This window comes from Melanerpes formicivorus, unplaced genomic scaffold, assembly GCF_026170545.1.
Source record: "Melanerpes formicivorus ecotype bairdi unplaced genomic scaffold, bMelFor1.0.p_v2 SCAF_103, whole genome shotgun sequence".
Lineage (NCBI taxonomy): Eukaryota > Metazoa > Chordata > Aves > Piciformes > Picidae > Melanerpes > Melanerpes formicivorus.
The window spans coordinates 1622685-1635864 of record NW_027142455.1 but is presented as its reverse complement, the minus strand read 5'-3'; the positions used below and the strand labels follow the sequence as shown (position 1 = coordinate 1635864).

The 13180-nt window shown below is 59.6% G+C and overlaps 1 protein-coding gene across 1 annotated transcript in view; it reads right to left on the bottom strand.

Annotated features, from left to right (window-relative positions):
- PHRF1 (PHD and ring finger domains 1) overlaps nucleotides 1–13180 on the bottom strand; it is a 53465-nt gene that overhangs the window by 29845 nt on the left and 10440 nt on the right. Inside the window, exons 2-5 of the mRNA XM_068166683.1 lie at nucleotides 9519–9633; nucleotides 8149–8271; nucleotides 3320–3555; nucleotides 634–809 (exon numbers count right to left, since the gene is read on the bottom strand). Coding sequence (XP_068022784.1) covers nucleotides 634–809; nucleotides 3320–3555; nucleotides 8149–8271; nucleotides 9519–9609 — 626 coding nt within the window. The 5' untranslated portion in view covers nucleotides 9610–9633. The remainder of the gene's footprint in view (nucleotides 1–633; nucleotides 810–3319; nucleotides 3556–8148; nucleotides 8272–9518; nucleotides 9634–13180) is intronic.

Genomic DNA, 13180 nt, shown 5'->3' with positions numbered 1-13180 from the left:
GGCTGTCAGGATGAAGGGGCCAGGCTCTGTTCAGTGGTGCCCAGTGACAGGACAAGCAGCAATGAGCACAAATTAGAAGCCAGGAAGTTCCACCTCAACAAGAGGAGAAACTTCCTTGGTGTGAGGGTGCTGGAGCCCTGGAGCAGGCTGCCCAGAGAGACAGGTTTGAGAGAGTTGGGGGGTGTGCAGGCTGGAGAGAAGGCTCCTGGGAGACCTTCTGGTGGCCTTCCAGGAGCTGCAGGGGGCTCCAAGCAAGCTGGGGAGGGACTTTGGAGGGTGTCAGGGAGGGTTAGGACTGGGGGGGATAAAGCAGAACTAGAAGTGGGGAGCTTGAGATTGGCTGTGAGGAAGAAGTTGTTGGCCAGGAGGGTGGTGAGAGCCTGGCCCAGGTTGCCCAGGGAGGTGGTGGAAGCCTCCTGCCTGGAGGTGTTTGCAGCCAGGCTGGAGGTGGCTGTGAGCAAGTTGCTGTGGTGTGAGGTGTCCCTGCCCATGGCAAGGGGTTGGAGCTGGCTGAGCCTTGAGCTCCCTTCCAGCCCTGAACAACTCTGTGAGGAACTGTGGAATCTCCTTCTCTGGAGACTTTCAAGCTCCATCTGGCTGTGTTCCTGTGTGCCCTGCCCTGGGTGACCCTGCTTTGGCAGAGGGGCTGGGACTGGAGGATCTCCAGAGGTCCCTTCCAACCCCTCCCATTCTGTGGGTTCAGTTTGCTGCAGCTCCAACCTTACCTTTTTCAGGACTTTGCCCCCAAAGCGTGCTCGAATGTTGATGTGCTTGAAGAGGATTCGATCCACAGGGCAGGAGTTGGCATTCTGGGGAGGCAAAACACACACAGCTCAGAAAGGAACCAAAGGCAGCCCAGAAACCCCAAAGAGAATGAAGAATAACCCAAAAAGATGTAAGACAAACCCAAAGATATTTCAGGAGACAAAGGATATTTCAGTAAGAGAAACCTGCTTCCCATCCAGGATCACATCACTTGGTGCAAGCTTTAACCAGGAAAGCCTCAGTTAGTCCTGGAATAAGCACTAAAGCAGCACTGGGTAGGGTAGGGTATGGGAGAGGGTATGGGAGAGGGAGAGGGAGAGGGAGAGGGAGAGGGAGAGGGAGAGGGAGAGGGAGAGGGAGAGGGAGAGGGAGAGGGAGAGGAGAGGGAGAGGGAGAGGGAGAGGGAGAGGGAGAGGGAGAGGGAGAGGGAGAGGGAGAGGGAGAGGAGAGGGAGAGGGAGAGGGAGAGGGAGAGGGAGAGGGAGAGGGAGAGGGAGAGGGAGAGAGGGAGAGGGAGAGGGAGAGGGAGAGGGAGAGGGAGAGGGAGAGGAGAGGGAGAGGGAGGGACGGGATAGGATGGGAGAGACCAGGTTGGACAAGTTGCTTTGAGATCATCCAGTCCAACCTCTCACCCAGCACCATCTGATCAACTCAACCATGGCACCAAGCACCCCATCCAGGCTCTTCCTAAACACCTCCAGGGATGGGGACTCCACCACCTCCCTGGGCAGCACATTCCCATGGCCAATCTCTCTTGCTGGGAAGAACTTTCTCTCCCCCTCCAGCCTAAACCTCCCCTGGCACAGCTTGAGACTGTGTCCTCTTGTTCTGCTGCTGGGTGCCTGGGACAAGAGACCATTTTAACAGCCATTGGTGTTTGAAGCCCTTCAATCTGATTTAGCTGCTCTGCAAACAAGATCATGAATCAGAAACCAATCACTGAAGGTGTCCAGAGAAGGGCAAACAAAGCTGGGGAGGGGTCTGGAGCACAGCCCTGTGAGAAGAGGCTGAGGGAGCTGGGGTTGCTTAGCCTGCAGAAGAGGAGGCTCAGGGAGACCTTCTTGCTCTCTGCAACTCCCTGAAGGGAGGTTGGAGCCAGGTGGGGGTTGGGCTCTTCTCCCAGGCACCCAGCACCAGAACAAGAGGACACAGTCTCAAGCTGTGCCAGGGGAGGTTTAGGCTGGAGGTGAGGAGGAAGTTCTTCCCAGCAAGGACAGATTGGCCATGGGAATGTGCTGCCCAGGGAGGTGGTGGAGTCCCCATCCCTGGAGGTGTTTAGGCAGAGCCTGGATGGGGTGCTTGGAGCCATGGTTTAGTTGTCAGGAGGTGTTGGGTGAAAGGTTGGACTGGAGGATCTCAAAGGTCTCTTCCAAGCTGGTTAGTTCAATTCCATTCTATTTTTGGGTTTGTTTGAACCCAGAGGTGTTTGCTGGTGACACCAAAGTGGGCAGGGTGGCTGACACAGGAGGCTTGTGCTGCTACTCAGAGAGACTTAGGCTGAGAGCTGGGCAGGGAGAAATGCACAAGGGCAAAGGAGATTGGAGAGAGCAAAGGGTTGGAGAGAGCAAGAAGGTCTCCCTGAGCCTCCTCTTCTCCAGGCTAAGCAACCCCAGCTCCCTCAGCCTCTCCTCACAGGGCTGTGCTCCAGACCCCTCCCCAGCTTTCTTGCCCTTCTCTGGACACCTTCCAGCAGCTCAACCTCTTTCCTGACCTGAGGAGCCCAGAACTGGACACAGGACTCAAGGTGTGGCCTAAGCAGTGCTGAGCACAGGGCAGGATGACCTCCCTGCTCCTGCTGGCCACACTGTTCCTGATGCAGGCCAGGATGCCATTGGCCTTCTTGTCCCCCTGGGCACACTGCTGGCTCCTGTTCAGGCAGCTGTCAACCAGCACCCCCAGGTCCCTCTCTGCCTGGCTGCTCTCAGCCACTCTGCCCCCAGCCTGTAGCTCTGCCTGGGGTTGCTGTGGCCAAAGTGCAGCCCCTGGCACTTGGACTTGTTGAATGCCATCCTGTTGGCCTCTGCCCATCTGCCCAGCCTGGCAAGGTCCCTCTGCAGAGCCTCTCTACCCTCCAGCAGATCAACTCCTGCCCCCAGCTTGCTGTCAGCTGCACATTTACTGCTGATGGACTCCATCCCCTCCTCCAGATCATCAATGAAGATGTTAAAGAGCACAGGGCCCAGCACTGCTCCCTGGGGCACACCATTGGTGCCTGGCTGCCAGCTGGAAATGTTCCTTTTTGCAAGAGAGCCCCAGGCCAGCAGTCACTCACAGGGCTCAGCAAGACAGAAATCAACACACAAACAGAAAGCCAGCACTAGTGGTGCCTTTGAGGTGCCTAGGAACAGCCTTGGTGTGACAGTACAGCCCCAGAGAACAGAGCAGGAAGGGTCCAGGGCAGACAGACCCATGCTTGCCAGAGCAGTGAGCCAAAGAAAGCTTCAGCAAGCCAGCAGCCAGGCCAATGCTCTGCCTCCAGGCCAGCAGGGGGGCAGGGGGAGAGCAGAGCAGCCAGCAGAAGGCAGCAACAGGACATGAGGGACCACAGGGCTCACCTTAGACCACTCCACGATGCAGTCCAGGCAGAAGTAGTGGGAGCAGCTCTCAGGAGTGCCCACAGCCTGATCCCTGAAGCTGTTGAGGCAGATGGGGCAGTTCTCCCCATCCTCATCAGAGGAGACGCTTGCTCCATTTGCACATGCCTCTAATTTCAGAGGCTCACTCAGGTCCCCCACAGAGGCCTCAGTTTCTTCCTCCTCCTCCTCCTCCTCTTCCTCATCCTCTTCACAATCTTAAAAAGAGAGAGAGAGAGAGAGAGAGAACAGAGAGGGTTTCTGCCTTGCTCTGTGGAGCTCTGCTTGCCACTGGCACCCAAGCTGAAAGAAACATGCAGGGGCCAGGCTGGGAGAGCTGGGGATGTGCAGCCTGGAGGAGAGAAGGCTCCACGGAGACCTCAGAGCAGCCTTGCAGTGCCTGAAGGGCTCCAGGAGAGCTGGGGAGGGACTCTGGACAAGGGCTGGGAGTGCCAGGCTGAGGGACAGTATCACAGTATAACTTAGGTTGGAAAGGACATCAAGGACAATGGCTTTGAGCTGGGAGAGAGGAGGACTGAGAGTGAAGAGGAGGAAGAAATTGTTGAGAGTGAGGCTGGGGAGACTCTGGCACAGGCTGCCCAGGGAGGCTGTGGCTGCTTCCTGCCTGGAGGGGTTCAGGACCAGGCTGGATGAGGCCTTGAGCAGCCTGTGCTTCCAGCCCAACCCCTGCTGTGAATCTATGACCTGTGAAGCAGGGCTGCTGGGTTTGCTGTCAGGTCCTGGCAGCTGCACTGCAGGGATCAGCCCAGCAAGCATGAGCTGTAGGACCTGCCTCACACCTGGCTGTTCAGGTGCACTGCTTCCTGGCCCTGCTGCCAGAGCAGTTGGAATGGCCACCACCTGTTCTTTTGCAGGGGCTGTGGCACTTTTTGTCTGCATTGCTGCAGAACTCAGCTCTAAGGGCTCTTAAAATCCCTTTGGAGACCACTTGATTCCTGGGTTGAGTTTTGAGGCCCTCACTACAGGAAAGATATTGAGGGGGTGGAGCAGAGTCAGAGAAGGACAACCAAGCTGGGGAAGGGTCTGGAGAACAGGGCTGGGGAGGAGCAGCTGAGGGAGCTGCCTCCTGCCTGGAGGGCTTCAGGACCAGGCTGGATGAGGCCTTAAGCAGCCTGTGCTGGTGGGAGGTGTCCCTGCCCATGGCAGGGGCTTGGAGCTGGCTGAGCTTTGAGCTCCCTTCCAAGCCAACCCTGCTGTGATGCCATGAAGCTGTAACTACCTCAAGCCCATGCAGACACCATGGCTGTGTCCCTGCCCATGGCAGGGGCTTGGAGCTGGCTGAGCTTTAAAGCCTCTTCCAAGCCACCCCACCCAGGCTCCTCAGGCCACTAAGGGGTTTCACAGAATGGGAGGGGTGGGAAGAGACCTCCAGAGATCACTGAATCCAACCCCCTGCAAAGCAGGGCCACTCAGAGCAGGCCACACAGGAACAGGTCCAGGTGGGTCCTGAACTCCTCTGGAGAAGGAGACTCCACAGCCTGGAGCTGGCCCAGTTTCAAGTCAGAGGTGTCCACAGCTCACCCCTGAGGGGGGTTTCACATCCCTGCTGAGCTAGGTGGAAGCAGCTGCTTGTGAGCCCAGCTGGGCAGGGAGAGCCAGCTCTGGGCTCCTGGGGGGCAGGGAAGGTACAACCAGGGAGGGGTCCCTGCCCAGGGCAGGGGGCTGAAGCTGGCTGAGCTTTGAGCTCCCTTCCAACCCAACCCTGCTGTGACTATGACTGACAACTCTGTTGTGCTGCTGGGCTCCAGCAGAGAGGGCAAAGGAGTGTGTGGCAGGGAAGGGGGAGCAGAATGGGGCAGCAGCTCCCAGGACATTGCAGGTAAGCTCATGAAATGGAGCTGCAAGGGCCAAGCATGGCCTCTCTGCTCTGAGGCACTGACTTGGGCTGTTTTCTTCCTTCCTAAATCCCTTCACTAAAGAGCCCTGGATTACACTGGCAAAAAACTAAAGCCTGCTAATGTGACTGGTCTTGCCAGAGATTAAAAGGACAGACAGCAGAAAAACAACAGAGGATCAAAAGCAGCAGAGAGCAGGGCAGGGCAGGGCAGGCCACCCCCCAGCACTGCAGCTCAGAAGTGAAGGCAGTACAAAGTTCTCATCTGGCTATTCAGGGAGGGCTTGGGGGCTTTAAGGCACTTTGCCCTGGTGAGACCTCACCTGCAGTGCTCTGCCCAGCTCTGGAGATCACAGCACAAGAAGGACCTGGACCTGCTGGGGAGGGTCTAGAGGAAGCCACAAAAATGATCAGGATGGAGCAGCTCCCCTGTGGGGCCAGGCTGGGAGAGCTGGGGCTGTGCAGCCTGGAGGAGAGAAGGCTGCAGGCAGACCTCAGAGCAGCCTTGCAGTGCCTGAAGGGCTCCAGGAGAGCTGGGGAGGGACTTTTCACAGAACCACAGAAACAGCCAGCTGGGAACAGAGCCTCAGCAGCACCAAGGCCAACCCAGGACCCTGCTCTGCAAGGCTCAGCCCTAAACCACAGCCCCAAGCACCACAGCCCAAACCTCCCTCAAACACCTCCAGGCTTGGGGACTCCACCACCCCCCTGGGCAGCACTTTCCAGTCCCTGACCACTCTTGTGGGAAAATTTCTTCCTACTCTCCAGCCTGAACCTCCCCAGGGGCAGCTTGAGGCCATTCCCTCTTGTCCTGTCCCTAATGACCTGGAGGAGAGACCAGCAGCAGCCTCTCCACAGCCTCCTCTCAGGGAGCTGGAGACACCACTGAGGCCTCCCTCAGCCTCCTCTCTTTCACTCTAACCAGCCCCAGCTCCTTCAGTCTCTCCTCACCAGATTTATTGCCCAGGCCCTTCCCAGCTTCCTTGCCCTGCTCTGCCCTGGCTCCAGCACCTCCACAGCTCTCTGGCACTGAGGAGCCCAGGACTGGGCACAGCACTCCAGGTGTGGCCTCCCCAGAGCCGAGTCCCAGGGGCACCATCCCCTCCCTGCTCCTCTGGACACAGCATTGCTGATCCCAGCCAGGAGGGCCTTTGGCTTTCTTGGCCCCCTGGGCACACTGCTGGCTCCTGTTCAGCTGCTTGGCCATCAGCACCCCAGGTCCCTTCCTGCCAGCAGCTTTCAGCCACACTGCCCCAAGCCTGGAGCCTTGCTTGGGGTTGCTGTGCCCCAAGGGCAGGACCTGGCACTTGGCCTTGCTGAAGCTGCTCCTGGTAACCTTGGCCATGGATCCAACCTCTCCAAGTGCCTCTGCAGAGCCTCCCTGCCTGGTGCAGAGCAACACTCAGCATCTAACTTGCTGTCACCTGAGAACTGACTGCTGACAGACTCTGGGTCTTCATCAAGGTCATCAATAAAGATGGCAAACAGAAGTGGTCCAACAGGGAGCCCTGAGGAACACCACTGTGACCAGCCTTTGCCAGGGCTGGGAGTGCCAGGCTGAGGAACAATGGCTTTGAGCTGGGAGAGAGGAGAAAGAAATTGTTGAGAGTGAGGCTGGGGAGACTCTGGCACAGACTGCCCAGGGAGGCTGTGGCTGCCTCCTGCCTGGAGGTGTTTAATGCCAGGCTGGATGAGGCCTGGAGCAATCTGTGCTGGTTTGAGGTGTCCCTGCCCATGGCAGGGGTTGGAGCTGGATGATGTTTAAGGTCCCTTCCACATGGTTGAGGCCTCATCCCTGGAGATATTTAGGCTGGAGGTCAGGAGGAAGTTCTACACAGAGAGAGTGATTGCCATTGGAATGTGCTGCCCAGGGAGGTGGTGGAGTCCCCATCCCCTGGAGGTGTTCAGGAGGAGACTTGATAGGGTGCTTGGTGCCATGGGTTAGTTGATTAGGTGGCGTTGGATGATAGGTTGGACTTGATGATCTTGAGGGTCTTTCAACCTGGTCTACCCTATCCTACCCTATCCTATCCTATCCTATCCTACCCTACCCTATCCTATCTTCATGGTGAGGCTGGCCAGGGCTCTGGACCACCTGACCTAGCTGGGGATTTAGAACAAACCATTTATTTAGAATAAACCAAACCAGGTTGGAAGAGACCTTCAAGATCATCACATCCAACCCATCAACCAATCCAACACCACCTAATCAACTAACCCATGGCACCAAGCACCCCATCCAGCCTGGTCCTGAACCCCTCCAGGCAGGAGGCAGCCACAGCCTCCCTGGGGCAGCCTGTGCCAGAGTCTCCCCAGCCTCACTCTCAACAATTTCTTCCTCCTCTCCACTCTCAGTCTCCTCTCTCCCAGCTCAAAGCCATTTTCCTCGAGGTCCTTTCCAACCTAAGTTATACTGTGATACTGTCCCTCAGCCTGGCACTTCCAGCCCTTGTCCAGAGTCCCTCCCCAGCTCTCCTGGAGCCCTTCAGGCACTGCAAGGCTGCTCTGAGGTCTCCCTGCAGCCTTCTCTTCTCCAGGCTGCACAGCCCCAGCTCTCCCAGCCTGGCCCCACAGGGGAGGTTCTGCAGCCCTCTGCTCACCTTGGTGGCCTCCTCTGGAGCCTCTCCAGCAGCTCCAGGTCCTCCTTGTGCTGGGGGCCCCAGAGGTGGAGGCAGTGCTGCAGGTGGGTGGCTGAGCAGAGCAGAGCAGAGGGGCAGAATCCCCTCCCTGTGCTGCTGCTCTCCCTGCTCTGGCTGCAGCTCAGCACTCAGCTGGCTCTGGGCTGCCAGGGCCCAGTGCTGGCTCCTGGGGAGTTTGTGACCCCCTGACACCCCCAAGGCCTTCTCCTGCAGGCTGCTCTCACCACTCCTGTGGTTGTGTGCAGTCTCCTGTTTCCTGATCTCACTCTTCCCCCAGTGATTACCAGAATGCTGCTCATGCACACCAAGAGACCTACCTTCTAATTCTTCATCTTCACTTTCTTCCTTGTCGTCCTCACCTCCTTCTTCCTCAGTGTCACCTTCTTCCTCCTCACTTCCAGTCTCATCTTCTGAGTCACAGCTATTGCCAGCATTGCTTTCTGAGAAAGGAAAGAGAGGAGAAGTTGGAGGAGGGAGGGGAAGGGGGAGAGGGGGGAGGGGAGAGAGGGAAGGGGGGAGAGAGGGGAGAGAGGGGAAGGGGGAGAGGGGAAGGGGGGAGAGAGGGGAAGGGGGGAGAGAGGGGGAAGGGGGGAGAGAGGGGAAGGGGGGAGAGAGGGGAAGGGGGGAGAGAGGGGAAGGGGGGAGAGAGGGGAAGGGGGGAGAGAGGGGAAGGGGGGAGAGAGGGGAAGGGGGGAGAGAGGGGAAGGGGGGAGAGAGGGGAAGGGGGGAGAGAGGGGAAGGGGGGAGAGAGGGGAAGGGGGGAGAGAGGGGAAGGGGGGAGAGAGGGGAAGGGGGGAGAGAGGGGAAGGGGGGAGAGAGGGGAAGGGGGGAGAGAGGGGAAGGGGGGAGAGAGGGGAAGGGGGGAGAGAGGGGAAGGGGGGAGAGAGGGGAAGGGGGGAGAGAGGGGAAGGGGGGGAGAGAGGGGAAGGGGGGAGAGAGGGGAAGGGGGGAGAGAGGGGAAGGGGGGAGAGAGGGGAAGGGGGGAGAGAGGGGAAGGGGGGAGAGAGGGGAAGGGGGGAGAGAGGGGAAGGGGGGAGAGAGGGGAAGGGGGGAGAGAGGGGAAGGGGGGAGAGAGGGGAAGGGGGGAGAGAGGGGAAGGGGGGAGAGAGGGGAAGGGGGGAGAGAGGGGAAGGGGGGAGAGAGGGGAAGGGGGGAGAGAGGGGAAGGGGGGAGAGAGGGGAAGGGGGGAGAGAGGGGAAGGGGGGAGAGAGGGGAAGGGGGGAGAGAGGGGAAGGGGGGAGAGAGGGGAAGGGGGAGAGAGGGGAAGGGGGGAGAGAGGGGGAAGGGGGAGAGAGGGGAAGGGGGGGAGAGGGGAAGGGGGAGAGAGGGGAAGGGGGGAGAGAGGGGAAGGGGGGAGAGAGGGGGAAGGGGGGAGAGAGGGGAAGGGGGAGAGAGGGGAAGGGGGGAGAGAGGGGAAGGGGGGAGAGAGGGGAAGGGGGGAGAGAGGGGGAAGGGGGGAGAGAGGGGAAGGGGGGAGAGAGGGGAAGGGGGGAGAGAGGGGAAGGGGGGAGAGAGGGGAAGGGGGGAGAGAGGGAAGGGGGGAGAGAGGGGAAGGGGGGAGAGAGGGGAAGGGGGGAGAGAGGGGAAGGGGGGAGAGAGGGAAGGGGGGAGAGAGGGGAAGGGGGGAGAGAGGGGAAGGGGGGAGAGAAGGGAAGGGGGGAGAGAGAGGAAGGGGGGCTGCCCTTACCTGTTTCACTGAGGAGAGCAAGACTCTGCCTTTTGCCCTTGCCTAGTTCAGCATTCTTGTTGATGAGCTCATCCTGGCTGTCATCATCCATGGCAGGGCATCAGGAAGCTGCTCCCTGCAAGAAGGCAAACTTCAGTGAGGTGTGCTGCTGCTCCACCTGCACCAGCAGAGCAGGCCCCAAGGCAGCTAGCAACATCCACTGGGAGGGGAATGGTGGAAGGGACACAGCTCTGCAGCTGGGAGAGAGGAGACTGAGAGTGGAGAGGAGGAAGAAGTTGTTGAGAGTGAGGCTGGGGAGACTCTGGCACAGGCTGCCCAGGGAGGCTGTGGCTGCCTCCTGCCTGGAGGGGGCTCAGGACCAGGCTGGATGAGGCCTTGAGCAGCCTGGGCTGGTGGGAGGTGTCCCTGCCCATGGCAGGGGGCTGGAGCTGGCTGAGCTCTGAGCTCCCTCCCAACCCAACCCATGCTGTGATGCCATGAAGCTGTAACTACCCCCAAGCCCATGCAGACACCATGGCTGTGTCCCTGCCCATGGCAGGGGCTTGGAGCTGGCTGAGCTTTAAAGCCTCTTCCAAGCCACCCCACCCAGGCTCCTCAGGCCACTAAGGGGTTTCACAGAATGGGAGGGGTGGGAAGAGACCTCCAGAGATCACAGAATGCAACCCCCTGCAAAGCAGGGCCACTCAGAGCAGGCCACACAGGAACAGGTCCAGGTGGGTCCTGAACTCCTCTGGAGAAGGAGACTCCACAACCTGGAGCTGGCCCAGTTTCAAGTCAGAGGTGTCCACAGCTCACCCCTGAGGGAGGTTTCACATCCCTGCTGAGCTAGGTGGAAGCAGCTGCTTGTGAGCCCCAGCTGGGCAGGGAGAGCCAGCTCTGGGCTCCTGGGGGGGCAGGGAAGGTACAACCACAGCTCCTGGGGGGCAGGGAAGGTACAACCACAACTCCCCCCTGAAAACAACACCAGAACTCTCCTCTGGACTATCAAAGGGACTTCACAGCTCTGCTCAGACCTCACCTCCAGTCCTGCCTCCAGCTCTGCTGTCCCCAGCAGCAGAAGGACTCAGAGCTGCTGGAGAGAGGCCAGAGGAGGCCACAAAGATGCTGCCAGGGCTGGAGCAGCTCTGCTGGGAGCACAGGCTGAGGGAGCTGGGGCTGTGCAGCCTGCAGAGGAGAAGGCTCCAGGGGCACCTCAGAGCTGCCTGCCAGGAGCTGAAGGGATCCTGCAGGAAGGCTGCAGAGAGACTTCTGCTGAGGGGGTCTGGAGCCAGGCCAATGGGGAATGGTTTGGAGCTGAGGCAGAGCAGGGTTAGAGTGGAGCTGAGGAAGAAGCTCTGCAGTGTGAGGCTGGGGAGATCTGGCACAGGCTGCCCAGGGAGGCTGTGGCTGCCTCCTGCCTGGAGGAGTTGAAGGCCAGGCTGGGATGAGGCCTGGGTGGTGCTGATGGGAGCTGCCCCTGCCCATGGCAGGGCTTGGAGCAGGTATCTGTGAGCAGGTATCTGTGAGGTCCCTTCCACCCTGAGCCATTCTGTGCTGCCAGGACTAGCTGCAGCATGCAGAACTGGAGTGCAGTGCAGGCCCTGCCAGCAAGGCCTGGCAGGGGACAGGGTGCTGCACATCAAACCCTCTGCCCTGCTCAGCTGCAGAGGAACATGGAGGAAGAGGATGGGATTTAGGGCTGCTTAGGGAAAGGCTTTTTCTCAGCTCTGTCATCCAGCTCAGAAGGCTCAGACCCCACAACCACTCCTCCACAGAAGGCAGGAGATTTGATTTGGCACATCTCAAGGCATTCACAGCAACTACTGTGCACCAGCACAGGCTGGCAGCAAACCTGGCAGACACTGAGAGACAGCTCAGGAGCCACACTCCCAGTGACAATCAAACCACAGCTACACAGCACCAAGGCAGATCCCTGCAAGCTGCCACAAGCAAAGGGCTCCAGCTGGGGGCTGAATCCAGAGCAGGGAGAGCAGCAGCACAGGGAGGGGATTCTGCCCCTCTGCTCTGCTCTGCTCAGCCCCCCACCTGCAGCACTGCCTCCAGCTCTGGGCCCCCAGCACAAGGAGGACCTGGAGCTGCTGGAGAGGCTCCAGAGGAGGCCACCAAGGTGAGCAGAGGCTGCAGAACCTCCCCTGTGGGGCCAGGCTGGGAGAGCTGGGGCTGTGCAGCCTGGAGAGAGAAGGCTGCAGGCAGACCTCAGAGCAGCCTTGCAGTGCCTGAAGGGCTCCAGGAGAGCTGGGGAGGGACTTTGGACAAGGGCTGGGAGTGCCAGGGCTGAGGAACAATGGCTTTGAGCTGGGAGAGAGGAGACTGAGAGTGGAGAGGAGGAAGAAATTGTTGAGAGTGAGGCTGGGGAGACTCTGGCACAGGCTGCCCAGGGAGGCTGTGGCTGCCTCCTGCCTGCAGGTGTTCAGGACCAGGCTGGATGAGGCCTTGAGCAGCCTGTGCTGGTGGGAGGTGTCCCTGCCCATGGCAGGGGGCTGGAGCTGGCTGAGCTTTGAGCTCCCTCCCAGCCCAAGCCCTGCTGTGAAACACAAGTTAGTGACACTCAGAATGCTGAAGGTCAAACCTCAACACAATCAACCAACAGATCCCAACTGTGCTGCAGCAGCTTCCCCTGAGTGCTCTCCTCCCCCTCCCCTGGCTCTGCTCTCCACATCTTGCACAGGCAGAGCCATTTTGGGCACAAACCCTGCTGGTTTAGGCAAGTGCTCTTGATGTCTGTCTTTACTTGCACACTCCCCTCTTTGAAGTCTCACAGTATCACAGTACAGCTAAGGTTGGAAAGGACCTCGAGGATCATTGAGTCCAAGCTGTCACCACAGACCTCATGACTAGACCATGGCTCCAAGTGCCACATCCAATCCCCTCTGGAACACCTCCAGGGATGGTGACTCCACCACCTCCCTGGGCAGCACATTCCCATGACAAACAACTTACTTGGTGAAGAACTTTCTCCTCCCCTCCAGCCTAAACCTCCCCTGGCACAGCTTGAGACTGTGTCCTCTTGTTCTGGTGCTGGCTGCCTGGGAGAAGAGCCCAACCCCCACCTGGCTCCAACCTCCCTTCAGGGAGTTGGAGAGAGCAAGAAGGTCTCCCCTGAGCCTCCTCTTCTGCAGGCTAAGCAACCCCAGCTCCCTCAGCCTCTCCTCACAGGGCTGTGCTCCAGACCCCTCCCCAGCTTTGTTGCCCTTCTCTGGACACCTTTCCAGCAGCTCAACCTCCTTCCTAACCTGAGGGGCCCAGAACTGGACTCAAGGTGTGGCCTGAGCAGTGCTGAGCACAGGTCAGGATGAGCTCCCTGCTCCTGCTGGCCACACTGTTCCTGCTGCAGGCCAGGATGCCCTTGGCCTTCTTGTCCCCCTGGGCACACTGCTGGCTCCTGTTCAGGCAGCTGTCAACCAGCACCCCCAGGTCCCTCTCTGTTTGGCAGCTCTCAGCAACTCTGACTGGGAAAGGGGGGGAGAGGGGAAGGGGGGGAGAGGGGAAGGGGGGGAGAGGGGAAGGGGGGGAGAGGGGAAGGGGGGGAGAGGGGAAGGGGGGGGAGAGGGAAAGGGGGGGAGAGGGAAAGGGGGGGAGAGGGAAAGGGGGGGAGAGGGAAAGGGGGGGAGAGGGAAAGGGGGGGAGAGGGAAAGGGGGGGAGAGGGAAAGGGGGGGAGAGG